Source organism: Rhea pennata, chromosome 3, assembly GCF_028389875.1.
Source record: "Rhea pennata isolate bPtePen1 chromosome 3, bPtePen1.pri, whole genome shotgun sequence".
In the NCBI taxonomy this organism is placed as follows: Eukaryota; Metazoa; Chordata; class Aves; order Rheiformes; family Rheidae; genus Rhea; species Rhea pennata.
Window position 1 is genome coordinate 11,048,141 of NC_084665.1, and position 27,823 is coordinate 11,075,963.

Genomic DNA, 27,823 nt, shown 5'->3' on the forward strand with positions numbered 1-27,823 from the left:
GCAGCACAGGACACTTCAAGAGCACACAGCTGCCTGCAGCCCTCAGCTGTAAGACTATTAAGTGGGTGTATACACTGGAAAAAGAACGCTTTTGGGGTAGGCTTCCCCCACCCCTGCCAAAGTCAAGGCCCTCCCAGCAAACAGTCCTTATCTGACTAGGATGGGCCAAGCTTTGAAGGGAGTGGAAAATCTACACATGCTTCAACCTTGCCAGCAGTGATAGAGATAAAGGAGAGGAAACAAGATTCACCCCTCCCCTGCCTGCATATAAGAGCCTTCCTCCCCTCACAAAAATGACCTTAGGCATCTAGGTTAGGATGACTGGATTTTCAAAACTGCCAGAGTATCAACATATCCCAAGGCAGTCACTGGGAAACTGTGTGCTCAGCGCCTTTGGAGAACGGGAGGGAGGAAAACAGCTTTGGTTTCCTAGGTGATCGCTAAATAGATCGCTAAATAGGAGCATAGATTTGGGGGCTTCCAGCTTTTACACCAGAGCATCCCAAAAACCATCACTAGAGATGTATTATTTTATGTGCAAGAAGTCCCCAGATCAGTCATCCTCAGTTTTTGCTTGCCTATTGGCAATACTGCCGAGCACAAAGTCCTAGCATCCAAGGCCATAGTGGTGTCAGTCTACATCCGCAAATCCTATGGCTCTGATGCCTACACATGTGGGTTGCCATCCTAGGTGAAGCGTGTTTCAGAAAAACGGCCTTCAGGTTCCACGCAGCAAGTACAAGCCTCCTCTGCTGAGCAAACTGCGTGGAAGCATCACCCCTCCTGGGCTCCCAGATGAAACGATGAGTATTGCAGTCCAAGGCAGCGCACTTGTTATCAACAGCAAGGCAGGCTTCAGTTGGGGACAAGGTTACCAGTCCTGCATCTCCTCACTTTGCAAGCCTGACCAGTGTTTGCCAGTGGGAACAACCCTGGGAGAGCGCCTAGCAGAGGAACCCCCCTCCTGAGCTGCGAAGCCTTGCAAGCAAGGAGAGGGGAGCCAGCTCTACCGACCACAGAGCCAAGCAGCCATGACAGAGTGTGTCAGGGGCAGCAGTGGGTGAAAAGGACCAAAAGCTAAACCATTTCTCCCCCTTCTGTCTTTAGCTCCTGGAGTCTGCAAGTATATCAAAACATCAAGACTCTCAGTGAAGCTGGCAGCTAGTTCATCAAGAACAGCAACAGCAGCTCCGATCAAGACCAGGCACTGCAATGAGACTTCCCCCAGGGGAAGCAGAAAGCCTTCCCAAACACTTCAGGGACGGAGGCCAGCTATGACACACCCTTTTCACACGGGATCCCTCCCCAGCCCCTAGCCCACTGCTCTTTTGGCTTATGCCCAAGACTTCAGCGGTTTAAAAAAAAATAATAAAATAAATAAATAATAATAAAAAAACATCTGACCTTCTAAGTCTCAAGAGACTTATTCATGCTGTGAAGTGCAGAGATACTGGGTTTGCTTTCCTGACCCATTTAGATCTCCCTCACGGCACATCTGACTTTTGAATTTAACAGGCTATGCACTGTGAGCTCCAGGGAGAACAAAAACACCACCACATTTTACTCCTTTCTGGGCTATGGATTCCCAGCCCCCTTGCCAAAATGCCTGTTCCCTCCTCAAGCCTGGTTCCTCTCCACCCGAGCGAGCAGCTAGAGCTCAGCTCACTAGAGGCATCTCAGACATAGCACCATCCAAAGGGAGAGCCAGGGCAGGCCACTCACTCACCGGCCAGGCGAAACTGAAAGGGATGACAATCCGGTTCTTTTCATTATTCCGGTTGTATTTTAAATTGAAGGTATTTCCTCCAATGACAGGAGTGGATTTGGTTCCAAAGCTGCAAGGGCCACCAGCAGTGACCCGGGATTGATACTCCTTCAGGCAAACTTTAAAATAGGTGTCACACTCGTCTCTGGTGCATTTTCTGTCTCCTGGGTTCCGGGTGCCATCACAGCAGTTTCCATTTTGCAGTTCTCCATTCACATTTTGCATGGATAAGATCTCCAACTCAAACTGTCCTGATGCTAGAGTCACCTGTCAATCCCAAGAAAGAACCAAAGGGGAAAAAAAAGGAAAAAGAGAGAAACAAGAAACACAGTTACCATGTTTAGTTTTCCAAATACAATCTATAACAAGTCTGAAGACAGGAAAAAGTCATTTTAGAAACAACTTGTTTTCAACAAGCAAGAGAGAAGAAGAAGAAAGAAAAAAAAAAAGTACAAGATCACCTTTCCCCTATCAGCCATCTATGAGAAAGGCTCTTAAAATCTCACAACTAAGTACTTTCATTAACACTGCATAAGTACTTGAAGTAGCAACTCTAAAAAAAACAGTGAGGGGTAAGGGCAGAAGGGGTTTCTAAGTCCTTAGGAAATAAAACTAAAACAAACCAAGGGTGCATACTATGAGGGCACAACCAACAACATGATGTAGCCAAAGTACCCAGGGAATGCAAGCCCTGTGCTTTCTTGTAGGTGCAGCTGAGACAAGGCGAAAAGGCAGCCCTCCAAGGCTGCCCAGCTCAGATTCAAACCTTGCCCATTAGTAACCCGAGGATTGCTGCAATTAACCTTGTTAAAAAAAAAAAAAAAAGTATTTTCGAAAAGAAGCGATTTGCACCAATTACATTTTTTCCATCTTGCTGCAGGGAGTACTTTTGCGTTTCGTATCTCTGCAGAAAAGTTTGGAGCTGTAACTCTGCTCTTGCTGGAGAAGCCGTGCAAAAGCGCCTTTTGCACCACGGTAGGTTTTCGTTCTTAAGGAACCTACAGCAACCACTGCAGGAGCCGCGTTGCACAGAAAAAGCAGCAAAACCCCCGCGACCCGCTCTGCGCAGCGCAACCAAGGAAGCGCTTAAGCCTCGCTAAAGTTTGGGGGCTTTCCTCCCTTTCTCGCCCGGCCGCGGAGCGGGCGCGCCGCCCAGCTACGTACCTTTGCCCGCAGCCCCAGCAGGGCCAGGAGGAGGGCGAGGGAGCCCGGCGCCGCGGTCGCCCGCCGGGGCGCACGCATGCCGCCGCCGCGCTGCCTGCAGGCCGCCGCTCCGCTCCGCTCCGCGCCGAGGACGAGCCGGGAGGGCGGGAGGGAAGAAGAGGAGGAGGAGGCGCCGCTGCTGCCCGCCGCCGCCCCGCTCTAATATACCGCGCCGGCCGCGGCGCGCACCCGCGCCGAACAACGCCGCTTTTCAAGCGCTTTTCAATAGCGCCCCGGTCTTCAATGCAAAGCAGTCCGGCCTCCTTTTATTCTCCTTATTCTCTCGCCTCCCTCTTTCTTTCTCTTTTCTTTTCTTGGCTTTCTTTTTTTTATTATTATTATTGCGATTATTATCCCGATCCTTTTATTTCTTTCAGCTCGCCGGCCCCGCGCGGTGGAGGCGCGGCGCGCCTCCCGCCCCCCCCCAGACACACACACACACACACACACACACGCGCGCGCGCACACGCACGCACATGCAGCGCACACACCGCCCGGGAGCCGGCCGCCCGTCTGGGAGCCCCGCCGCCGCACGGCTTCATCTAGCCCACGGCGGCAGGCGGGGAGGCCGCCCGCCCGCGCATGCGCCTATCCATATGCATGAGCGGGGGCCGGCGGCGGAGGGGGAGGAGGGAGGGAAAGGCTGGAGCGAGGAAGGCAGGTACCGGGAGGAGAGGGGGAGGAGAGGGAGGCTAGCGGGCCGCGGGCGAGAGCGAGCCGCAGGCGGCGGCGGCGGCGGCTGCTCCTCTTGCGGGGACGGCAGCGGCAGAGCGCGGCGGCGGCCGCCGCGGGGTCGGCCCTCCCCGTCTCCCTCGGGAAGCCCCGCTCCGCAGGTGCCTCCGGGGCCACCTGGCGGGGGCCGGGCGGCGGCGGAGCTGCCCGCGGGGGCTGCAGGGCCCGGCGCGGCGCGGCGCTGCCGGCAGCAGAGGGTTTTCTCGCCCGCCGCTGTCGTCTGCGCTACGGAGAGGAGCGGCTCCCTCCTCGGAGGCGAAGCGGGAGCCGCAGCCCCGCTACCGGTTGCTCAAGGGGAGAAGCAAGCGCTGCGGCCGCTTCTGTAACGGTTACCTTCACGGCCCGCAGCGGCGCGCGCCACCTGAGCCCCCCCCCCCGTCCCAGGTGACCGTTGCCCCCCGCAGCCGTTGGCCCCCGCTGACCGTTACCCCTTCAGCCGTTGGCCCCCGCTGACCGTTACCCCTTCAGCCGTTGCCCCCCCGCAGCCGTTGGCCCCCGCTGACCGTTACCCCTTCAGCCGTTGCCCCCCCCCAGCCGTTGGCCCCCGCTGACCGTTACCCCTTCAGCCGTTGCCCCCCCCAGCCGTTGGCCCCCGCTGACCGTTATCCCCCCGCAGCCGTTGGCCCCCGCTGACTGTTATCCCCCCAGCCGTTGGCCCCCGCTGACCGTTACCCCTTCAGCCGTTGCCCCCCCCCCCAGCCGTTTGCCCCCGCTGACCGTTACCCCTTCAGCCGTTGCCCCCCCCCAGCTGTTGGCCCCCGCTGACCGTTACCCCTTCAGCCGTTGCCCCCCCCAGCCGTTGGCCCCCGCTGACCGTTATCCCCCCGCAGCCGTTGGCCCCCGCTGACTGTTATCCCCCCAGCCGTTGGCCCCCGCTGACCGTTACCCCTTCAGCCGTTGCCCCCCCCCAGCCGTTTGCCCCCGCTGACCGTTACCCCTTCAGCCGTTGCCCCCCCCCAGCCGTTGGCCCCCGCTGACCGTTACCCCCCCAGCCGTTGGCCCCCGCTGACCGTTACCCCTTCAGCCGTTGCCCCCCCCCAGCCGTTTGCCCCCGCTGACCGTTACCCCTTCAGCCGTTGCCCCCCCCAGCCGTTGGCCCCCGCTGACCGTTACCCCTTCAGCCGTTGCCCCCCCCCAGCCGTTTGCCCCCGCTGACCGTTACCCCTTCAGCCGTTGCCCCCCCCAGCCGTTGGCCCCCGCTGACCGTTACCCCCCCAGCCGTTGGCCCCCGCTGACCGTTACCCCCTGAGCCGTTGGCCCCCGCTGACCGTTACCCCTTCAGCCGTTACCCCCCCCAGCCGTTTGCCCCCGCTGACCGTTATCCCCCCAGCCGCTGGCCCCCGCTGACCGTTACCCCCTGAGCCGTTGGCCCCCGCTGACCATTATCCCCCCAGCCGTTGGCCCCTCGCGCGGCCGTTAGCCCCCGCTGTTCCCGCCTGCTCCCCCCACCCCGCCCCGGCGCAGGCGGCGGTTCCGCGCGGCCGGACCCGGGCTTCCGTGCCCGAGGGGGCTCCGAGCGGCGGCGGCGCTGCCCGGCGGGTACGCGGCCTCGCCGGCTGCCGTGGGACTGTGCTCGCCCCCGTCGCGCGGGGGCGGCGGCGCCTCCGGCAGACACCGCTGGGGACAGCGCGGCTCGCCGAGCTGGCAGCGTGGCAGGTGGGCGCCTCTTGTGCGGGACACTCGGGGCTGCGGAGGCGCTGGTGGTTCCCGAGCGGAGCCCGGCCGTCGGTGGGACTCCTTGCCGCAGGGTGGGGGGACATCTCAGGGTGGGCACCCAGCGCGGCTGCCGGAGGAAGAGCTGTGCGTCGAGGGGCGTCGGACAGAAAGCTCGCCCTTCTGGTGCGGGACGTCCCACGGCCACTGGGCTAGCGTATGCTGGGATCTGTGGTGGCATGGCTCTCACTTTCTTCCTGAGGTGCTGGAGACAGGAACCTGGCCTACATGACATTTGGTCTGACCTCGTGCAGCTATTCCTAAGTCCCTGTCTTCTGTTCCACCTAGATTAAATACAGAAATGTCTACCTTATACACTAATGCCAGTGGCATAGAGGAAAATGAGATTTCTGACCTAATTTTATCTCCTTTGTTTCTGTTTCTTATGGCAAAAGCAAAGTCCATATTTGTTCGTTGCTGTGTTAACACCTCTGTTGTTAGGCAGTGTCTCCGGCTGTGAAGCCAGTGGTACGCATGGCCTTGATGGTAGGAGCATGGTCATACTTGAGTATTTGAATCAGATTCCTATCTCCTATTTACTAGTTCAGAACTTAGATAACGTACCAACATTTTTGGTACATCTGTGAGGTACGTGGTTGCCAAATACTTCTCTCTTCACCTTAGTCTATAAGTTCTAGCTGTATCAGTTCTTCCTTACTTACTGAGAGTCAAACTTTTCTTCAGCTGCTGAACCTTCATTGTATTTGATCCACAAAGTGGCTGCAGTTTGGTGATAAAAGAAACAGTCTCTCTGCCCATTTCTGAATGGGTGCTTGTTAGCGTCCGTAGACTATTTAAACGTTACTCATTCACAAGTGCCACACACTCACTCCTCTTGGCCTTTAAATACCCGGCTACCTGCTAGTATGCTCTGTACCTTTAGGGCAGGTCTGGAATTGGCCTTTCTGTGAAAGGTTACTCGACCTGTTTGACTCTAGTGCTTAGGATTTCCGAAGTTTTGGTTCCCACAGTGCCTGTGACTCAGCAGTGTAGTAGTACTTAAACAGAATTGCTTGTCCAACAAGTTAAAATGCTTTGCAAGCATTAATGATTTAAGCCTACCAACGTCTTGAGATGCAAAGCATTACTGATAGGTAAACCAAGGCATAGTGTGAGTCGTGTTGAAGTGTATAGCAACCTCTTCCCTACCCCCCAAAAAAAGAAATCTTGACCTCATGGAAGTCAGTAGTGAAATCCCCTTAACTTATTAAGGCCAGAACTTCACCCTTGAAGTCCTGTCTCCTTATTTCCTTTACTGAGATCTCAAGACCAGATCTTTAGACAGTGTAAAGCAGCACTGAAATCCAACTGAGCATGTCTTCTGAGGATCTTTTTAAGATATATATTTCACAGTATATTGCTGTGAAAATAAATAAAGCTAATAAATTGCTACGTATGATACAAGGGGCTTGAATTTTCGTAGCTTTTGGGAGCCTGAGATTGGTACATTTAAAATTCCTGATGCAATTTACGCTAACATGATCATGTTTTACAAGGTTCGGAGCTGATGTGTCTTCCTCTGAGGCTGATGAAAAAACTTTTCAATGACCATCTTACAGGTTTTTACATTGTGTAAAGTTACTTCCTGCTAATCTTACTTTTCTAACATAATTATATTACATCCACATTAGAAGCCGTTATAAACATCTAGTGTGCCAAGGTCCAGTGTTGCATGTAATGCTTCACTTCAGACCTGAATCAGTTTCCTGATATAGAGTTAGATCCTGCTTCACTGAAGTCACTAGGAGAAGTCAGGACTTCCATGGAACAAGGATCACAGCCTTTAGAGGGAGCGCCTGGCCTGTGAGGGTCAGGTGTCGCAAAGTCAATTCTTTGTGTTAGGAAAGTTGTAATTTCCTTTTAAAGTTCTGTGACTCATTGAATCATGGCTGTGAACAATCCCACAGGATTTCCTTAGATTTGTGATACCTGAAGGTAAGCTTGGAATGGCACTTCTGGAAATTTTTTGTTCGGGGGCTTGATCCATCTCCTTTTCAAGTCAGTGACTACTGTTTACTAGTATAATGCAGACTGACACAGTTGCATAATCATGTGGGCCTGATCCTGTATCAAATTTGAATGAGCCAGTGGAGAGGGCTACTGCAGAAGGATCCACAGAGATGTGGAGCCAGTAGCCATAAAGAGTTCATAAAAACTTGGCCTTATTTCACAGCAGATGAAAAAGCTAGAGAAATCTGTTTCTGCACAGATTAGGAAATAGTTTTGTATCTGTACATTAGCCACTGTCTAAAATACATTTGCTGTGGTTTTAGGTATAGTTCCAGGCAGATTGAGTGAAAGAAGGGAAACATGACCCATGTGGGTAGTCCTTTATCTAGGAGTTAAGCTTCCCTTTTGCAAGGAGAAGAATGTATCACTGCAGTTAATCACAGATGAGTGAGCTTTTAGATAAAGTGTTTTCTATAATACACCTATAACACTTAATTTTCCTCTTACTGTACTGGAATTGACCTCTCCACTTGGGCAAGTGTCAGGGCAGCAGAGATAGGGGCTGTGCTGTACTGCTTGGCTGACACACATTTCAGAGCAACACATTCCAGCAGATGAACCCATTTGCACAGTTGAGTGATCTAAACTTAGAAAGCTAATTTCTCTAATTACAGAGTGAGACTGAACTCCTGTAAAGCTTTTCATCACCTGAGTGGAATGGGAATTGCACTTCCATAATCATTTAATGTTTAGAAACTAATTAGAAAGTATTTAGCAGAGAGGCCACACCCCTCATTAGACTATTTCACAAATGAATCAAGAGAGAAAGCTACCTATGTTGAGAAAGTCAAGCAAGTAGCAGAGCTGAGGGGAAAGTGCAGTTTACTGAACACTGAGCAGTGCATACCTGCTTCCGTAAAACCCGTAGTTCTTTGAAGTCAGGCAATTTCTTAAATTTATATCTCAAGGCAAGGTTTCAAGGTTTTCAAAAGTGACGAAAGATTTTGTGGGGAGAAGATGCTGTAGTGGCTGGAGACGAAGACCTAAATCTTGGTTGCTGCTGCAGCACTGACATGCTTCCCTGGGGCAAGTTGCTTAAGACAATTGTGTTTTCAAAGCCCTGTTGTGTATATTGTGCATGTGCCTTTTGTGACTTTGAGATTCCCACCTTATTTTTTCTGTACCTTAGCTCTGTGGAATTAAAATGAGACACTCATCTAATTCACAGGATAGTTTGAGAGTAAAGAAAAAAAGTAAATATGATGGGATACTCAGAAATTACCCTGCTGTACCTGGTTAAAAGTTGTACAGCCAAAAAATTATGCCTGTTTTAGAGCTTTCATGTTTTATCCAGCTGTTTAATGCAACTTTCAGTCAGCATAATATTGAGACCTTACTCCATTCTAGAGGATAATAGTTTCACTTTCATAAATTTACACACATATAGAACCTGCTTTCTAGCTATTTCTGTGTTAACCATCAATTACTGGATGCCTCCTCATTAACCTGTGAACATAATTTCTTTGTTGTTCTGTTATCCTTTCCTGTAATGGAATTCCTGCACATCAGTGATTTGATCTTGAATCCCTGCATTCTAAAAACAGAGGTGAGCTGAGACTACAGTTTTAGGCCTGAGTAGGGGTACATCTTATCAAGCTAGCATAGCCTCCAGTAGGTGCAAAGATTGTGACACTGAGCAGTGCTGGCATGTCTGTCACAGACAGGATGACACTTTCATTTGATAAGCTGTAACCTCAGCTATTCTTGTTAGTTGTAGAAATGGCTATGCTGAAATCTGGGCTGAGTACCGTCTCCAATAAACAACTGATACTTTTAAGAGAGTTCCAAGTTTCTGGCATGGTTTTCCTCAAAGCTCTATGGGCTTTTTTAGCCAATTGTATTGAGTAAGTGCTTGGATCAAGTTTCATTTTGTTATGAAAGCATCAAAATGTCTGAAGTTTTCATATAGACGTTTTTCATTATTCAATGCTTACGAGAGTATGTGTTTCATATGTTCTCCACTGCAAAAGATCTTAAGCATGCAAGACTAAAGAATACAGTGGTCTTTTAGATAAGGATGTGACTAAGAAGAAGAGGGCTACAACTAGCAAAATTAAATTTGAGTGTACATTACGTGATATCTTGTCCTTGTCATCCATTATTGCATGACTGATCTAATATTCAACGCTTCAGGTTTTATTAGACCTATGTGGGGGATATAAATGGAGTTGCCTTATTTGGCATGAAGAAGCATTTAGAAGAATTAGGATTACTAAAATCCTGATTCAGTCCAAAATATAAATGTGGCTAAGTCAAAGCACAAAAAACTAAATTAGGGGTGTGCTTAAGAAACTTCCTGGACTGACCAGTGAGTTCAACCTCAAAGTTGGGGGGGGGGCATGGGAGTAGCTCTGCTAATCTACAGAAAATTAGGGGTATTTACAGTGGCATGATGGCATGTGTTCCTCTGGTCCCATGGCACTGCCTACTCTCTGGCAGAAGGAACCTTTTTGTATCAGCTAAATGTTTTTAGACTAAGCACAGGCCTCAGAGGGTTGATAACATCCTTGATGCTAAAGACAAAGACAAGCTTTTAAGCACAGGGGCTAAAAATGGCAGCTTTATTCTATGTCTGTCCTTTATACAGGAATTAAAAAGTCTCATCCATTCTACATGTTGTTACAGGACCACTAGCAGGCAAATATTACCTATATGTGCACTAGTAGCTTTAATGTCACTGATCATGCAGTGAGGTACTTTCAGCCTATCTGACAATATTATATATTAGAGCCAGCAGCATTTGGTAGAGTCTGAGTCTGCCCTAATTTGGGAGGTTTGCTGTTGAAACACTGCATTTTATACAAGGTCTACATTAACTTAAGTAGTTCAAGCCTCTCCTGGTCTTCCTGCTCTGGACCCAGCTGTGATCAACGTGCCTGCAACTGCTAACAAGATAGTGGACATAAGAGTGATCAAGAAGGAATGGAGTAAGAATAGGTTAGGGAGTATGATCAAGATACAGAGTCCTGTCACTCTGCCTCTCTGACTAAAGGTTTTTCTTTGCTTTTTCTGCAGTACCTGGAATAGTTCACGTTCCTGCGTCCTTATTGGCTGTTCTGCCTCACTGTGTCTTCAAACGCACAGGAGATGATTCTCCCTTGATCCGGGGAGAATCAGGGGTCCCAAATCGAGGCCCCGAGTCAGGGACTACTCCAAGTGTGATGAAGGGCACCTCTGATTTGTGACACAGTGACAGTAAGACATGCTTGGTGAAGACCTGAACAGAAAAGAGCTTGCTGTTGAATTGGGCCCTAAATCCCAATTAATTTCTTTGGAGGTAATGGCGTAACTCAGTGTGAGTCCGCTTTATGTCTGAAAGGGCCTCAGACTCTTGCAGATCCACAATCTGTGTGTTGCCCTGACTTTTTTTTTTTTTTTTTTTTTTTTCTATAATGATGATTTTTATTTACTGTGGCAGAGGGGAACGAATGAGGCTCTGCCACAACTTGAATAGAAGCAATTCCACACCTGTCTCTTTAAATGCCCGTTTGTGGTTGGCTGCCTTTTATTGTCCTCCGGGGCAGCAGGGGAGGGGAGGTGCACATGCCCATGTGCTGGGAAGGATTTCCCAGTTTAGAGGGTGACCCTGCATCTTGCTGCTCCAAGCAGTGGCTTCCCTCCCCTCCTTTCTTTCCAATATCTATTGGAAGCACGTGCTAAGGAATCTGTGAGCCTGCTATGCTAATGAATGCGTGGCACAGAGCAGAGCAAGGCACCAGATGCAAAAGGACAGGCACGTTTCCTAATGAGGGAGTCCCGAGACCCATCTGTTGAGTCTCGTGGGCCCTCAACGAAGTTAGCTACGCAAGGTAGCCAGAGGAGGGTTTTTTCCCCTAATGCTTTTAGTTCTCAACAAGTGCAATCCTGTATAGAGCAGCATGTCATGGGGTTAGGCTTTGTTGTTACTAGCAGATAATGTGACTTTGAAAAGAACGCCTCCACCCCAGCTGAAAGGAGGATAACCCTCCTCTACCCCCCCTTTCTTCCCATCCTCCTTGCTCAGATCAATAACAGGTCCCTAGGCACAAAGCCTGCATTCTTTTATTCTCAAATTAGAGCAGCTGCAGCAGCAGCACCGCAGCTCATTGGAAACCTATTAGCTTTTGAAAGACTTAATCCAGTTTGAAAATAACTAGTGTTTCTCAATCCTTCACGCACTCACCTCTTGTAAGAGGCAGTATTCTTAGACTGCTTTGAGAGTGCACTGGGTTTATTATAATAACCTACATCTCTCTCAGTGTCCCAGAGGGGCAACAAAGAAGGCAAAATGTCAGTTTCTCAGCTTCACACGGCCTGAGAACACCGGATTTACTCTGCCATATCACACCCCGTCACTGAGCTATGCTGCCTACTATCCTACCTTCAATAGTGACCAGTACCTTGTGATTCACTCTCCAATTTCATAGTTTTTATGGCTAGAAGGGACTATTATGATAATCTTTTTGACCTCTTGCACAACACAGGCCTTAGAATTTCATTCTAGATGGGATGAAAGCTGGGAGCAGCTGTATTCTTTGATGCTGCACTACTGAGCATCAGTGGAAAAATTATTTTTGAAGGAGTAGTTTTTGCTATAAGGGGAATTTGTTCTTTTTAAGCATGTTAAATATGGAGCTTTGCAAATGGGTGCCTTGTGTGTATTCAGCTGGTGAGTTAGAGGAGCTGATTTTAGGAAAAAAGGGTTTATTCACCTATCCTGATTTCTTTGTTAGCTTTTGCATCTGATCAGCCCATACACCCCAGCAGTCCTCTGGGTTAGTTAGTCCCTTTTTAAAGATAAGACTCTGAAATGCAGTGTGATTAATACACCTTTCAGAGACATCTAGGCTACTAATTCCCAGTGAAATCAGTAGCAGTGAAGAGCCAAAGTTGTCTTGAACAAGGTCCTTATTCTCATGCCCCAAGTCATACTGGAAGTTTGTGAAGGAGCAGGGAGCTGAATCCCAGTCTAGCCTGTTTGCTTGAGACATCTTTCTCTGTTCAGTCTTTTCCTATGCCATACCAGTCCTAAACCTTTCCAGTAAGTGCTGCAAGCTGTTGTCAGTGATGATGGTTCACATATTTTGCTAGTAGTATCTGGATTAAGACCACCAACTGACTTCCTGAAGGCCACTCAACAGCGACAGCTTTTGATTTCTACTGACCTGGACCAGATTCAGGGTGGTGACCTAGAGCTAAGGGGCTCAGTATCTCATTACTAATCCCTTGAGCTAGCCAATTCCTTCTACCAAGTCAACGTTTTCTGAAGTGTTAAAAGACTTTTCCTGCCCGCCTGTCCATTAAACCTTGCTCCTCTGTCCGTGTCCTTGGATCAGCCTAATCACTGAAGTGGATCAGTTTCAGGTCTTAACCATTCAAGCTGTGGTATTGGTAATGCACAAGATGGCAGGCAGCGCAGCTGAAGCACTGCGTTGCAAGCAGTGTGGCAAGCTGCTCTTAGGGATTTACTTTGAGGTAAACCTGACGTGCTTCCTTTGTAAAGTATTGCCAAATGGGAGTCATGGTGTTTCCTACTCTTAGCTTAGTTATCTGAGAATTGCAATTTTTATGTTTCTAGAAACCTTAAAAAAAAAAAAAAAAAAGTGGTTCCCTGGATCATCCACTGGCATAATTCTTTGGATGCCTCAAGTATTACTTCTCTCCTGTGACATCTTAATCTCACTTTCTGAGATGGGGTATCTGGCTTCACAGAATGAACTGCATAGAGCATCATCACAATTTTCTAATGCATATGTATTATTAAATTCTCATTTTTTAATGTTACAGGAAAAGGTGCCTCAAAAGAGTGAGTATAGAAAACCACAGTATACACTTTTACATGAAAAATTGCAAAACCTTTTACACTAGAATCTGCAATAGCCCCATGTACATACACTCGTCAGGAAACAATTTCCACTGTCTTAATTTTATTGGATGTCCCGAACAGCTTAGAATTGGGATCCTCTATGTATTTGCCTTCTCTTTCAGCAAAGCTTCTTCATAATTAACGTGGGCTCACCAGGTGCTCCATGTATTTACTTCTCATAGATTTCTCTATGAAAAAGGGAAGTTATTATTCTTAGACATTTCAGTTAGTCATCCTTGATAACTGTTTTCTCTGTAATTACTCATCTGAAGTGGGCATATCTGTATTTTTATGAGGAGGGATTTTCTTCTAGCAAAGACAGACCTCTGTTATCCCCCACATGTATATGTAGCTATGCATGTGATAGCGTGCATCTGCACGTACACACTTGAAAACAAATTTCTTTCATCAACTTTTGTTTTCTTAGAAGAAGAATTACTCATGGAAAGCACTTCTGCCTTTGACTACACTTGATATGCTGAGCTACAGATGAAGAAAGCATAAAGCTCCCAGCTTTTATCCACAGCACTTGCTGTGATGGCAGGAGTTACATATTTGCTAAGGAATACTTACGTTTGCCCTTACTGTCTCTGGACGGATCATGATACTCTTAGCTCAAGGCTGTCTCATTAAGAGTATTCTCAAAATCGTTAATTGGTCTCCAGAATTGCATGGGGTTGTGCCTATTTCCCATCACTGGTGATGTCAGTTAATGCTTGATTATCATTTGAAACTGAGTTCTTAGTGTAGATTTTGACATGAAGGCCCATATCTAATAAATGCACAAAAGCAAAATCTAATCGTGTGCTTCCTCTTGCTAGCTCTTTGTTTATCTGAATTGTTTCCCAAGTTAACTCCTGTAGCCTAACCCCATAGAGGAGAAGATCTAATCTCTGATTGTCCTCTGGGACTGTATTCCTGCAAGGTCCTTGAAGAATATATCCTGTTTCTCAGTCAAAGAGTCATTCCAAGGATGTGCCCTGTCTTCTTTTCTCATCTGAAGATTGTTTATCTGTTATTTATGAACTGTGTTTTGTCTATAGACTATTTCTACTGTATTGGTATTGTATGGTGCTTATTAGAAGCGGAGGAAGCATTAAAATGGTTCACACTTTACATTCAGCATCATATAGTCTATGCAGGAGGATTTACAGTCATATCACAAACGCACCTAGGCCCAACCAGCCCTTGGAGGCAACAGAAATTCTGTTTTCAGTGGAAGGCAGATTAGGTCTGTAATAGAGAAATACTGAGAGAATTCTTTATTTACCTGTCCTGATGCTGTTTCAGAGCAGTGTGGTATCTATTGTCAAGTTCCACGTGTGGAGGGAAATTTTGACCATTTTAGAACGGCGCTAAAATAAAAGCAAATCACAGATCAAATTCTACAGGAATGTAAATATTCAAACTCAGCTGCAGCAAACAGAATGCTCTTGCTTATGCCAGCTAGGATTACAATTTGGCAATTTTATTAGAGTATGAAGGGGTCACTTATTGTTTGAAAGAGATTTTTCCTGAAAGGAAGGCAACTGGTGCTGAAGAGCTGAAAGCACTGAACTGTGCTCATTCGGATTAAAATAGGTATTTGGGGCCAGCGGAGCTTCAAAATAAGCAAATTTTCAAACCAAACAGTTTTCCTTTTGGTAGCCGAAAAGGAAACTGCACATCCAGGAGGAATGTAGATCAAAGCAAACTCTGCAAATGATGCAGAAACACATAAAATAACAAACAAGGCTGGTGGGAAAAGGGGAGCTTTTGTAAGTAGATAGGTCTGTTCATATTACACTGAAACCAAATGCAAGATTGCTAAAAGAGATACTTGAGAGGGGTATATAAGGCTATAGGTTTTTTTTCCTCGGAGGATTTTTTTGGCCTGTTTTTGCATGCCTCTTGTATTTTCAAAGTAATACATAAAGGGCATTTTTATTGCTAGGAGAGCTGATTGATACTAACTTTTGCTTTTCGCCACTTTACCTTATCGTTTACTCTCCTTCTACCTCTAGGTTCCCTGAGTTTGCTTCTGTTGATATTTGCAGCTAAGCATCTATTTGTTTTACTGTTTGTCCTTAATCTTATTAAAGCGTATCAAGTTATCTTCCGTAAAGCAGTGCCCAATGTTTTGGTAGTTAAAATTTCATACTTAAATAGAGTAATTATGAAAGTATAAAGTATTAGCTGATTTAAATTAAAGTGCATTTGTTTAATGAATTATATATGGGAGAATAAATCTATCTCTACTTTTTTTAATAGAAAATATGAAGTTTTTTCTATGTAGTCTTTTGCTATACTGTTTTGCTTATGTATAAATAAATATGTTCCCGCAATAATTCCTGCTTATAGAAATTTAATAGGGATTTTGTAATTGTTGCAGTGAAGTCACTCATTAGCTTAATGAGTTGTCCCATCCTGTCTTGTATGCAGTTTCCTGGAGTGATGGGCATATGATTACTGAACTCCTCAGGATTTCATTTCCCAGAATTCTTGTTCAGAAGGAAGGTTCTTACAGAAAGGGGATGGATCCGTTGTCCAACAGCCATGAAAAGACAGGGATTCCTTTGGGGTAGCCATGCTCCTTCCTGTGCATCCTGTAGGCCTCTCTCTCTGTCTCTTGTCCTACTGCCTTCTCCCATGTCTCTCTCCAGCTGAAGGAACTGCGTGAGTGCTAGGTACCACGGCCTTTGTTGGAGATGACTCCTGTCTTGCCCAGAAGGTTATTTGTCTCATCTAGACCAACAAATGAGAAGCTGACACTTCTTTATGAGCAGTATGCCTTTACTTGAGGCATTCATATTATTGAGTATATCTCTTGCCGCTCACCCTTCTTTCTTCTGCAGCCAGGAGCCTTTGGAAAGCATACAGGTTCATGTGCACCAAGGCCTAGATGGAGCAGTCTACTCAGGCTCCAGGGATGTAAGGATGGGACACAAGCTGGATTGACTCCACTCTGTGCAGCTGGAGAGATCCTGTTTCCTTTTCTATGAAGAGCAACCCCTTTTCTCTGTGCTTTCCAAAGCAGCCTCCTGTCAGGAAGGGCAGGCCCCACTGCACCCATCCTGTATTGGTCATAGGATGTACGTTGGGGTCAGTTAAGCACCTTTCCGTCTTCCCTTGGGTTGTGCATGAAAAGGTACTTGCTCATTGAGTGAAGGGCAGTTTACTGTAGAAACACTGTGCAAATGAGAAGTAATGTTAGCTGAGCCCTTCATGGGTGGAGAGCAGCATGGTTTCACTGCCATCAGGGAAGTGTGACCTGTTCAACACATTTACTTCAATAGCACCTTATCCCTTTATACCACTTGGAGATTTGGTTTAGTTTGTAGAGGACTCAAGTGCTTAGTTCTACAGTCTGTTCTTTGGTTTTGTTTGCTGTTGGGTCTTTTCCTGCAGGGAGCTGTTAATAGGCAGAAACTGAAGGCAAACAATACTTCTTTCCTTGGCATCTCCCAGCAGCAAGAAAAGCTTTTTCAGATTTCACTTACCTTGAAAAATTCTCTTTTGCACCTGGGGAAGCTTGCAGGATTATTACACCAAAAGAAAAAGAGTAGAGTTTTTGTGTGGTTTTGTTAAATTTTAAAAGGGAAGACGGAAGCTTTGTAACAGTGCACTTAGCTGATGGAAATCAACCCTGCTCTTCCAAAGACTTTCACTAAGATAGGTACATACTAAGCTAGCTACCAAGTTAGCTGAAAGAAAAGCTTTCCCACTGTATCAAGAAAGGCTTGTGCATGCTGGATGGAGATCTCCCTCCAGCGATTTTTAATTTCTCTAGGACACTGGAATTGGTTGCCGAATCTTTGAACTTTTTTTTAGCATAACCACTTTTAGCCTGGATGGAGCCTAGTGAAAGTTTCATCCCTATATCTGGAGAAGCTCATCTCTCTGTGCGCAGTGGACCAGGCAATAGGGTCGATGGATCAGATTGTTAAACAGAGTGGCAGCCTGGAGTGAAAGGGATGTTTGAACTGTGGCCAAAAGAGGCTTCCTTAAAAATAATAGTCAAGAGTAAACACTATCAATTAACAAGTTAAGTGATTGTAAAAGAAAAAAAAAAAAAGAAATTGTCAGTCCATTTGCTATCCCATTAAGATGGGAAATAAGACTTGACAGTTAACTATATTGTAATTCTAAGCATGATGTTTCATTTAGAAAGCATGCTTATGGTGTACTGCAGGCAGGGTGAGCACACTGCAGTCACTGATGGTGAGATTGCAAAGATTTGTTGCTGTACAGAAGTTTGTACATGGCTTGTTTTTTAGGTTGTTTAAATCTATCCACATCAAGTGGAGTCATGATTCCAGCTGACAAAATGCAAAGCTCTCAGACCAGAACTGGCAAAATGAAATTGGGGCTTTAAAAAGAGTATGTCCATAAAGTTACTTCTGTTTGTCTACTCAAATGTGGTCTTTATTTTCGTGACTTCAGGTTACAAAAAATGTTTTCTTTGTTGAAAGAGGATTATCTCAAAACCTCAGCTAGCTTTGCTAAGGGAAACTTGCTGAAAGAGAAGGATTTTTGCAAGCTTTGTTCCCAGGGTGATGCCTTCTAGTACATCAAAAAAATATGTTTGTGACCTCTTTTGCTCCTGGTAGATATATGGGCAGCAGAATGCTTTGAGCTGTAAGGAAAAAGGATTTTTTGGGAAGCAGAGCACTTAAAATGATGTCTAGATTACTACTCGGCAAAAACATTTAAAGTGGGACTGAATAGCCTTGTCACTTCAAAATACTAAATTTATCTTTCATATCAGTTTCTCTAAGGGACCAATAGATTTTCAGTCTGTTCCTAAATAAATCTCTTACTCATGTGGAAAATACAAGTATGGGAGAAGACCAAGGGGCAGTGACTTTTGGAACAGGGGGTAATCCCACACATTCTCCACTTTGAGATGGGGCAGTTGGATTTCCTTTTCCCATGCAGTTTGATACAGGTCTCTGTGACTCCTCCTTTCTCCTGTAAGATTCCTTTCTGTCCCCTCACCTCTCTCCATCCAGCTGTAGCAGTGTGGGAAGAGACTATCTTCATCTATCCACATTTTTTTCTTTCTCCTTTCTTTACAGTCTGATCTTTTTTAATCACTTTTCTTTAATTCTCCCTGCTCCCCTTTTCTCTTGCATATCCTTTCCTACTCCTCACTTCAGCGCTAGTATCTTTCATAAAAACACCTTCACTCTAGCTCTTTTTTTCTTCCTGGTAGCACAAGATCACTGTAGATATTAGGATTCAGAGGGGCTGAAAAGCCTGTGTTGGATAGAAAAATTTGGAAGCACTTTTCAGACGTAAGCATCTTCTTTTACCCCATCACAGATCTTTTTTGATGTTTTCTTTGTTCTTATGAGTGCTGGCTAGTGAGAGAAGAGAACTTGCATAAGAGACATTGCCCCTTACCAGAGGCAGGTTCTGGAACACTGAATGATGCTGTACAGCTTTGCTAAAGGGGTTCACCCCCCACAGAGGCTGTTTCAGGTAAGATGCTTTGCTATTTCAGGAGCAGTGCTCAAAACTGGGACAGCCCTGGCATTTGGTTACACAAAATATATGATAAGTAAGTAGATCTGAAGTGCATTCAGCACTCTGCACCCTGTGGTAAACTCAGTAGTATCGCTTGGGTGATCCTAGTCGCCAGAGGGGAAAATGCTAGAGTTGCAGAGTTGAAGGGAGAAGTTTGTTAATGAGAGAAAACAGAATGGGAAAAGATTGTAAGCATCGATGTACTTAGATTAAAAAAAAAAAGATCACTTGCTAGTAGTGATGCTCTAGTTTCCTCAGCAAAGAAACTCATCTGTACATGTTATTACTAATATAATGTTATTACTGCGTATTTTTATTACATTATAATGAAAGGGGGAAGTAAGAGTAGCCCAGTATGGGGTAGAGCTTCGAAGAGGACAGTATTTGAACTCATGTTATATAATGGAGCAAACAGAAGAGCTGAGGATCATGGAAAGATGATGTGGGAACAAGCAGAATGGATTAGGGCTACAGGAAATGAAAGCTTCCAAGAGACAAGACATGCCTTGACCCTTCTTGCTAAAAAGAAGGCTTGGAGGCTCGTCACATTGCCAGTGAATGAAGCAGTGTTGGGACTCTGGGAAGACAGAGCAATTGGTGAGGGTCAGAAAAGATGGTGCTAGGGCTTAGGGGAGCAATTTTCAGGAGGTAACCAAAATAAGAGACATTACTGTGTAGTAGGGGCAGGTCCCGAACAGGAAGAAAGCAATATTTTATCTGCTTGGCTCAGTGGAAAAGCTGGCAGTAGCTTTTCTTACAGTTGGGACTGAGGGCAGGGCAGAGCAATACTCCTGCTGCAGCAATATACAGACCCTTGGAAAGGAAGGGCTGTGCCTACCTCAAAATTTGGGTGGAAACTACTTTCGTTTGTGAGAGGGGAGGTGGCTTCTTCTGTGAGTTGGCCATGTGGATAGGCCACTTCAGCCTTCTAGGCCAGCCAAGGCTGAAGAGACCTTGATGAAAAAAAAAAATACAGTAGAGGAGCCCTCAGTCAGGCTGGCCAGTCTCTGAGTAGTTTGATGCAGACCGTTTCAGAGTTGCTAGAGAATCTCTCATTGAATCCAGAAGCTTTTATAGTGTCCCATTGTCTTTGGTTGGCCTTAAATATATGAAAAGTCATATTGGGATTAGACTCTCAGCAAATCACTTGGTCAAGGTCCTGTACAGGGTTGAAGAGTGAAAGGCTGGTTCCTGTGAGACAACTTCCAGTATGGTTGTGATGGTTGAGCTGAATCCTAATAACTGAGATTGGAGGTCAACTGTATTAATCAGGGGACAACCGTTGCTCCATAAAACTGAGTTTAAGTAGTTGAGACAGAATGGTGGCGTAGAAACATAAAATTAATTGAAGTGTATAAAGAGCCTGTTTAGGAATAAGGATTTAGCCCAGATCTTACCAAAAAAAAAAAAAAAAAAAAAAAAAAAAAAAAAACAAACAGTCCAAGTAAGAATTGAAGTGTATACTTTAGCATGAAACTTAAGACATCAATTGTCTGAAATTCTTTTACTGAAATACCTTGCTGGGTATGTGCCCTGTGGTTCAACTACAAGGCCAGTCTTTCATTCTAGTGACCCAACCAGTGTTGATAAAAATAGCTTGAAAACTGATCTAAAAAGACTCGTGGGATTTTTCTTTGACACATTTCTCAACAAGACACAGCTTTCTAAAACATGATTAAATCTTTGATAACTTTGACTACAATTAAAACTGATCAGTCTATAATTCATTTTTTTAATGAACAAACAGTTGCACCAATCTTATTGAAGATTAAAAGCTTCTAAAGGAGATCCTTAAACATTAGAAAAAGCTGCTTTTACATAACCGTTAATTGCTTTTACTACAGTGTAGTTGCTTCACAGTATCTGTTAGGCTTACATATGTTAGAATCATATGTTAGAATTTTATTCTTACTCAAAATAGCCATTGGCTTTTTGTCAACAGAATGTTATAATCAGAATAGCTTTCATATAAGTAGTGCTTTCACATTGGAAGTCTTGCGTTCAAGAGATTTCTAATAACTTTGAGCTAGAAAGGGACCATTTTTTAAAAAAAGGAAAATGCTATTAATATCAATGTATTATAGAGAGGTCAGTTAAATAAGAAGAAAAGCAATAGAGAAGCATGAACACTGTCATATCAGATAAAACTATCCAATGCAATGTCATGTATCAGTATTGGTCAGTGCAAGGAGCAAAGAAATTACAGAGCAATTATGAAGGAAAAAGTATCCTGAGCCTTTAGTTAGTAGTTTGGATCAGAATCATAGGGCTTTATATCCATTTAGCTGTATCTTGTCAAAAATAACTTAGGATATTCTCCATATAAACTATTAATTCATTCTGAAGTGCAGCATTTTTAGTTTCCCAGTTATTCTTCTGGCAGAAAGTTCCACAGATTAATTATTCATACTGTGATTTTTTTCTTAAACCAGTTTTAAATGTTATTTTTCTATTTCATTGGCAGGAGTTTTGTCTTATGTTGTGGATGTGAAGAGGACATGAGTTTCTGCATGTTTGATCTGTTATGTATCTCTCATGTCATTTACGTTTAGGATAGATACTATTCTGGTATTTTCAGGTGATTTCTATAGATGTTTCTTTAAGCTTCTAAACACTTCACTTGCCTATGTTTAGACCCATATTTTTTCTGCTCTCTTCTCTTCTTCTTGGGGATTCAGTGTTTCAGGCCAGGAATTTATGTATTGACATTATTGTAATAGGAAAGTAACAAAATTTAAACTAAATGTACCTATATTATAAACAAATGTCTAGACAAAATTTTACAACACTTATCCAAAGCACTCATTTTTTAGGTTTTAGTCTATTTAAGTGTAAGGAATTCTGTTGCTAAGAAAGTCACAGCTTGTGTGAGACAGGTTGGCATACAGTACTACTACCACTAATTGATAACTACACCTGAGTGAAAGAAAGATATTTAAATCACAAGAGAGCTACAGCACTTAAGAGGATTTCTCAGCCTGGCCATGATCTTTCATATTGCTCCTGAGGTAAATTTATAATGACTCATAACATGATGGTAGTGAAAATCTGTTGGTTCAAGGCCTGTGGTCTTCTAGACTATTACAATTTTAATGTTTCCTGTACATTGGAGTATCTTTCTTTCTGGAGTATGTGTTTTAGGAAGGCTTATGCTCTCCATATTTTAGTGTCTTGTTGCTGGCACTGAATGTTAGGCAGTAAGAATGGCTCATTTCAAATGAACTTGGTCTGTGGTAAAAAGAATAGGAACAGGTCCAGTACACACAGAACAACTGGCTTTTGTTTACTGAGTCAAAACTGTAAAACCATAAAGGGAGGAAAAGCTGAAATCAAGGGAAATAGAAATAATGGAGTGGGAAGGGAAAAGCAGAATCAACATTTGAGGGTTCTTATGTATGAAACAGAGATCGAGATTTCAGCAATGGGGGAAAGGCATGAGTCATTCTTTCGAAATCTTACTTGGCACAAGACCCTCTTTATTTAAGTTTGGATTTGAGGCCCTTGGAGGTGAAGAAATTATTTCTCAGCAAAAATTCACCAGTACCTTCTCTTTCTCTGAACTTTCTGCCTGATTCATCAAAACCGAAGGTAGCCCTTTGTGATGATAAAGATACTCCTAGACTGCTAGCTGAAGTGAGTTCTTTTCTAGGAAGATGCAGGAACAAAAAATCTTAAATTTTATTCTTAAAAAAAAAAAAAGCTTTCAGTGTTCCTGGTGAACTCTTCCTACTCTCACTGAATGTTGCTGCTTCGTTAATAAATCCGAGGTCTTCTAGAGCTTTTAGATACTCTTAGGATATGCTATAGCTTTGAGGCATCTGGCTTGTAATCAATCAGTTCTTTCGGAGCATAACTCTTCTGTCATGGTATCAACCCAGAGCATGCCCAGTGTGGTCCTGGGAAGCCATGTGCCTTATATGTCCATTGCGACTTGCAGTAGGTCAAGAAGGGGGAAGCCAAAGGATTTGTGCGAATGGTGGAGCCAAGCAGAAGGTCAGGGATGGCATTTTGTGGCCATGGGAAAGAGACAGTTTTCTCCTGGATCAGGATGAGTCTCCGCCAGTGCTGAGTTTCAAAGGATCATGGGGCTTCCATGGCTGGCACCCAGTGTTCTTAATTTTGTGGTGAATAAGAGCCCTAAAAGCGCATAATTTAATCCGCCTGAAGATAATTGTTGAAATAAATCATTTTCTTGTTTAAAGAATAAATCTTCAGCAAGTTTCAAGAGAGCCTAAAGCACTGCTGATTTTAATCATTATTCTACATAGGGAAGTGTCTGTACCACTTAGTGTTTCCAAACCAGCAGTGCTGCTGTTAAAAATTTAGGCCTGGATTAAGAAGCTGTCACAGTTCAAAGAGAACCTTTGGGGGATTCCTGAATTCACAATTGAAAGAGGGGAGGGCAAGTGAGCAGAGACTCACAGCCCTCTCCAGGTGTAACTGGCCAGTAAGCCAGACTGGTGCCTCAATTTCCATGTCTGAAAACTGAGGTACTATGGCCAGCATTCTTTAGCACATTGACATTGTAGAGAGGATAAATGCTTCATGAGAGATGTGTATTTTTATTTCTTGGTGTTGATGGGCTGTTGCTGGAATATGGGTTGGGTATGACAGTAAATGTGCTGTGGTGTGGCAGACCATACCACAGAGACCAGTTCCAGTCAATAGCGGATGATTTTTATCAGATTGCCCTGTGGTCATACAGGGCTCCCCAGGGTTCTGCTGGTTGACTGCAGTGATTTTCTGTTCAACAGCATGCCCTGCTTTGATAGGGATTGCTCAGGGTTTGGCTCACTGACAAGGGATTTTTTGGGGTGTGAAAAGGATCAATTTGGGTGAGATGTATTCTGGCAAAGTAGAAATTAAACTGGGCAGCTGACGTTTGGAGAGCCATGCTTCACTAAACCTCCCTGTCCTTAATATCAGCTGCGTTGTGACACAGACAAGTTACTACAGAGACAGGATGTGGGCTGTAAAGACTAGCTAAGGCAATCACCAGCTGTGGGCAAGGTAGGTTTTAGGTAGGCTAGCACTTCTTTTTGAGGCTTGATGGTTGACTTAGCACTTGACAATTCAGTTGTTTCCACAACAGTTCCTTGGACTGCCCTAGCAGGTTAGCTGAAAGCGGACCATTGTGCAGCTAATTTTTGATCTTTATGTTAAGTTAAATAGCAGAAAGATTGGGTCCTTTGTACAGAAATTATGAGTCTAGGATGGATTACAGGCAGGTCCTGGCTACTTGTCAATTTTCTTCCTGGCCACAGGTTGGACATCCAGAGAGAGTTGGTGATCTTGATATTCTCCCATAGTTTTGTTCATTTCTCCCTCTTCCTGAAGAGCATTTGGGCTCTTGATTCTGACACTTTCTGGGATAAATGGACACTGCTCCTGTCTTCTCTGCTGCAGACAATCCCATTTTTCTCCTCCCTTCAAGTTGAAAAGTACTTACTGCTCTATTCAAGCTGCTGATAGTTTTTAAAAAATAAATTCCTACAGCTTTTGGCGCAGCGCCACTTGAATAATTCTGAGTGGTTGGGAATTAATTCCCTGTGCCATTTAAGTTACTTTGAAGAAGCGGAAATCTAGCTACATTTTATTTTGGTTGTATTTTGTATGAAATCTGTGGAGTTATTGGAACCAGGTACATTAACTTTGTGCCTGGCTGATGTACACCAGTTAAAAATTTGTCCCCTGGCATATGGAGAGGGAGGCAAGGGTTTTCCCAGATAGATGCCACCCAGCTCCCTCCATTCTTTTCAAGAATCCTAATTCCCTTGAATCGTTATCATGTCTAACAGATATGGAAACACTGAGTCCAAGTTCCACTTACGTATCCATTTTAAATTTCTTAAAACTTGCTTTTGTTGAAAGCCACATGTTATTAGAAGAAACCACAAGCTACCTTACTGTGGAGTAAATCAGGAGTGGCTGTAAGAATTTAAAATGTTGTTAAATGTATGTAAGTCTAGCTCCAAAACTAATTGTGAGTGTAAGCCATGAACCATTCTATCTTATCTGTATTAAAATAAAATACATAAATAACGGAAGTACTGTATGTTATAAAAGCACGCAGTCTCTCATAGGCAAACGTTCTTACAGATCTTCTTTTGCAGAAAATGCTTGGAGAAGTTGTCCCCATTCAAAGTTTGAAAGAAGTCATCTTACATTATTTGTAAATCAACTCTAAGAGAATAAATTGTAAAAGAAACAATCGCAAAGCAGAGGAAGAATGTTATTTCCAACTATCTTTAGAGGGAGGTCTGTTCTACAGAACATTTCAGGTGACAAAAAACAAGTGTAATGCACAGAGCCAAATGGAAAGAAAGAATAGACCCTGTGCTGCTGGGAATAAAAGAAGACTATAATAATGTGATTATGGTAATGGTCAACAAGTCATAGTCTTGTGCTTTTGTTCACTGTAATTAACTTCTTGGAATGGCACAGTTGCTTTCTCTGTGCTCATCAGATGCCCCTGCTTTTGTGTCTGCAGTCTGTTATTTCTCCTGCAGGGACTGCAAGCCTCCAAGTGCATTGCTAAGTGAATTCATTGCTGCAACAAAGATGCGGTAGTAGAATAGAGATTGATATCTTTTGTTGTCAGACATTCAATACCATATAGCAATCCAATTACTTAAGCTGTTTCTATCAGTCTTATTACAGCTCACTATTGAGGCATGCTTTAAAGCTGGATAATTCTGTCTTGCAGGAATGTAGTGGAACAGATTAGCGCTTTAATGAGAAGGCTTTCTGTAGGCTTGGGCATTTCCATTGTATGTATCGGGATTGCGGAATCATACCTAGCAGAGGCCTGGAATCATTGTTGCAAAGACCGATCAAAGGGAAGCTTGAAATCTGTACAATTATTTGAAGAAATTTTATGGGTTATAAAAAAATAAAATAAAAACTGGCAAGGTTTCTGTTTGTTATTGCCTATCTGATGAGAATCTATGGTACACTGGGAAAAGGAAATTGCTTACTGGAATTCAGACTGTGGGATGGATATCTCATTTTGTGTTTGAACTTTTCCTCCACTGTGCTATAGGTCAAATTCTGTGCTTAGCTCTAATATTTTAGGAATGCTGGCAGCATGAAATCAACACAAGACATATTCTGTATACAGCTACCAAGGGTAGATATTCAGAGAGGAGGGTTTCTAGTGCATGCACATGCAGACACACACACACACACACACACACACACGCACACACACACACACACACACACACTCAGGATTGATAATACTAAATTGCATGTAGAAGAGGAAAGATCAGACTAGCAAGTCAGCCTTCCCATGTTTACATTCTTGCTCATGCTCTCTGAAGGACAAAGCAGGTGTAAACTGGGTCTGAAAGATAGCAGAAGGCAGGACTCAGTAAGGCCTCAAGATTGAAGCTGAAGTTTAGGAGTGGAAAATAGTTATTTCCCTGTGAGGAAAAAAATTCTGTAATAAAAATATAAACGCATATAGTTACTTTGTAAATATTTCTTTGGGTTGTATATATATAAAAGCCACCCAAATTTACTGTGGCAAATAGAAGTAGCACAAATTTGGGAGGTGCCAGATTAGATTTGTGTGTCTGGCAAGACTGATAGGACCCCTTTTTAAATGTATGATAAACTTATAAGACATGAACTCCAGCTATCTTTTAGGGCCTCAGCAGAAACATCTGTGCTTTGAATCAACACATTGTGGATAGAAGCAACCTAGAAATTGCTCAGAATGAAGTAAATTGGAAACATAGAGTGCTTTTGTATGGAGTATGTGCAGCTTGGTGTCATTCATGAAAATAAGTACATCTAAACTTGCCTGAAATTCCACATTTCTAGATCTCTGTCCTTAAAATATCTGAGAGTATATTGTATTTTCTTTGCATGATAAATGCACCAAGGCCAATCCTCACTTGGTCTGAGCTGTGGTAACTTCTGTGGGGCAACTGTGGTTCCCAGCAGTTTGAGGATATGGCCCATTTTTGCTGGATGCAAAGAAATGTGTATACTTTATGATTTTATTACAATGAATCTGATTTTTTATTTCTTAGGGTGGCCTTACACTCTCAGCAAATGGATATTTTCTCATGAGGGATACAGTTTCAAAGTATTACAATGTACACGTGTTGACTGACCATAATATTTACACAGTATTATTTAGAGAAACAGCAAATTTAAAGGTATTTTCAAAGGAAAATGTATTAGAATTAAGACAAGGATGTGGATGTGTGAACTTAAGTCTGAGGCCTATCTGAAAGTTTATCTATCGTATGGAGTAGCTTCTGGAAGAATTTGCTTTCCTGCATATAGACTACAAATATTGCTTTTCTTCGGTAAGAAAAGTGTGATGCAGAGTTCTGGGCAAAAGCTAAACTTTATTTTATAGCCTCAGTTGTCTGATGTGGATAGAAGTTAATGTTTCATGAGTTACAGGACAGTACCTGTTCATTCCAGTAACAGCTACTGCTAATATATTTATTTTGGGTCAGAGTTAAGGTTGTTATCTGTTTTTTTCTCACTCAAAAGAGTAAGGAGCAGTTCAAGATTTAGGGTGCCCTAACCTTTATTCTTTCCATTGCTGAAGTGCAGTGTCTGGAGTAACTACGTTCCTGTCATTTATTTACCTGATTTTGGAATGAGGAGTTTTGCCTCAGGATTTTTTTGAGGGGGGCTTTTTATGTGCATTTTCATATATTTTGTCTAAATACATGGAAACCTCAGAGCCAGATACTCAGCTGGTGTAAATCAGCTTAGTTCATTGACGTCAGTGGTATGGCACCAGCAGCAGATCTGACCCATTTCTTTAATGTGATCATTTGTCCATCCCATTTGTTTCAGATTACATCAGAATGAACAGAGCCTTACCTCATTCACCATGAACTTGATATAGGTACAACCTTGCACGTTTTGGCAGAGGGCTGTCATCGTTGAGAAAGATATAAAAAGCAAAAGTAGCATCCAGTCCTCTGCCATGCAGAAATTGCCTGGAGCCTGGAGCCAAGGTGTCTGACAGACCCCACTTTGCTTAACATGAGGCTCTGTATGACATATCCAGTTCC

The 27,823-nt window shown here is 44.0% G+C and overlaps 1 protein-coding gene and 1 long non-coding RNA gene across 3 annotated transcripts in view; one reads left to right on the forward strand and one right to left on the reverse strand.

The window, feature by feature from the left end:
* Nucleotides 1-3,507, reverse strand: part of JAG1 (jagged canonical Notch ligand 1) — a 38,663-nt gene extending 35,156 nt beyond the window's left edge. Inside the window, exons 1-2 of the mRNA XM_062571544.1 lie at nt 2,930-3,507; nt 1,727-2,032 (exon numbers count right to left, since the gene is read on the reverse strand). Of these exons, the coding sequence (XP_062427528.1) occupies nt 1,727-2,032; nt 2,930-3,007 (384 nt within the window). The 5' untranslated portion in view covers nt 3,008-3,507. The remainder of the gene's footprint in view (nt 1-1,726; nt 2,033-2,929) is intronic.
* Nucleotides 3,508-3,610: 103 nt separating this feature from the next.
* LOC134139115 (uncharacterized) overlaps nt 3,611-27,823 on the forward strand; it is a 330,410-nt gene continuing 306,197 nt past the window's right edge. For both annotated transcript variants that reach the window (XR_009958070.1, XR_009958069.1), the window contains exon 1: nt 3,611-3,629. This is a non-coding gene — a long non-coding RNA (uncharacterized LOC134139115). The remainder of the gene's footprint in view (nt 3,630-27,823) is intronic.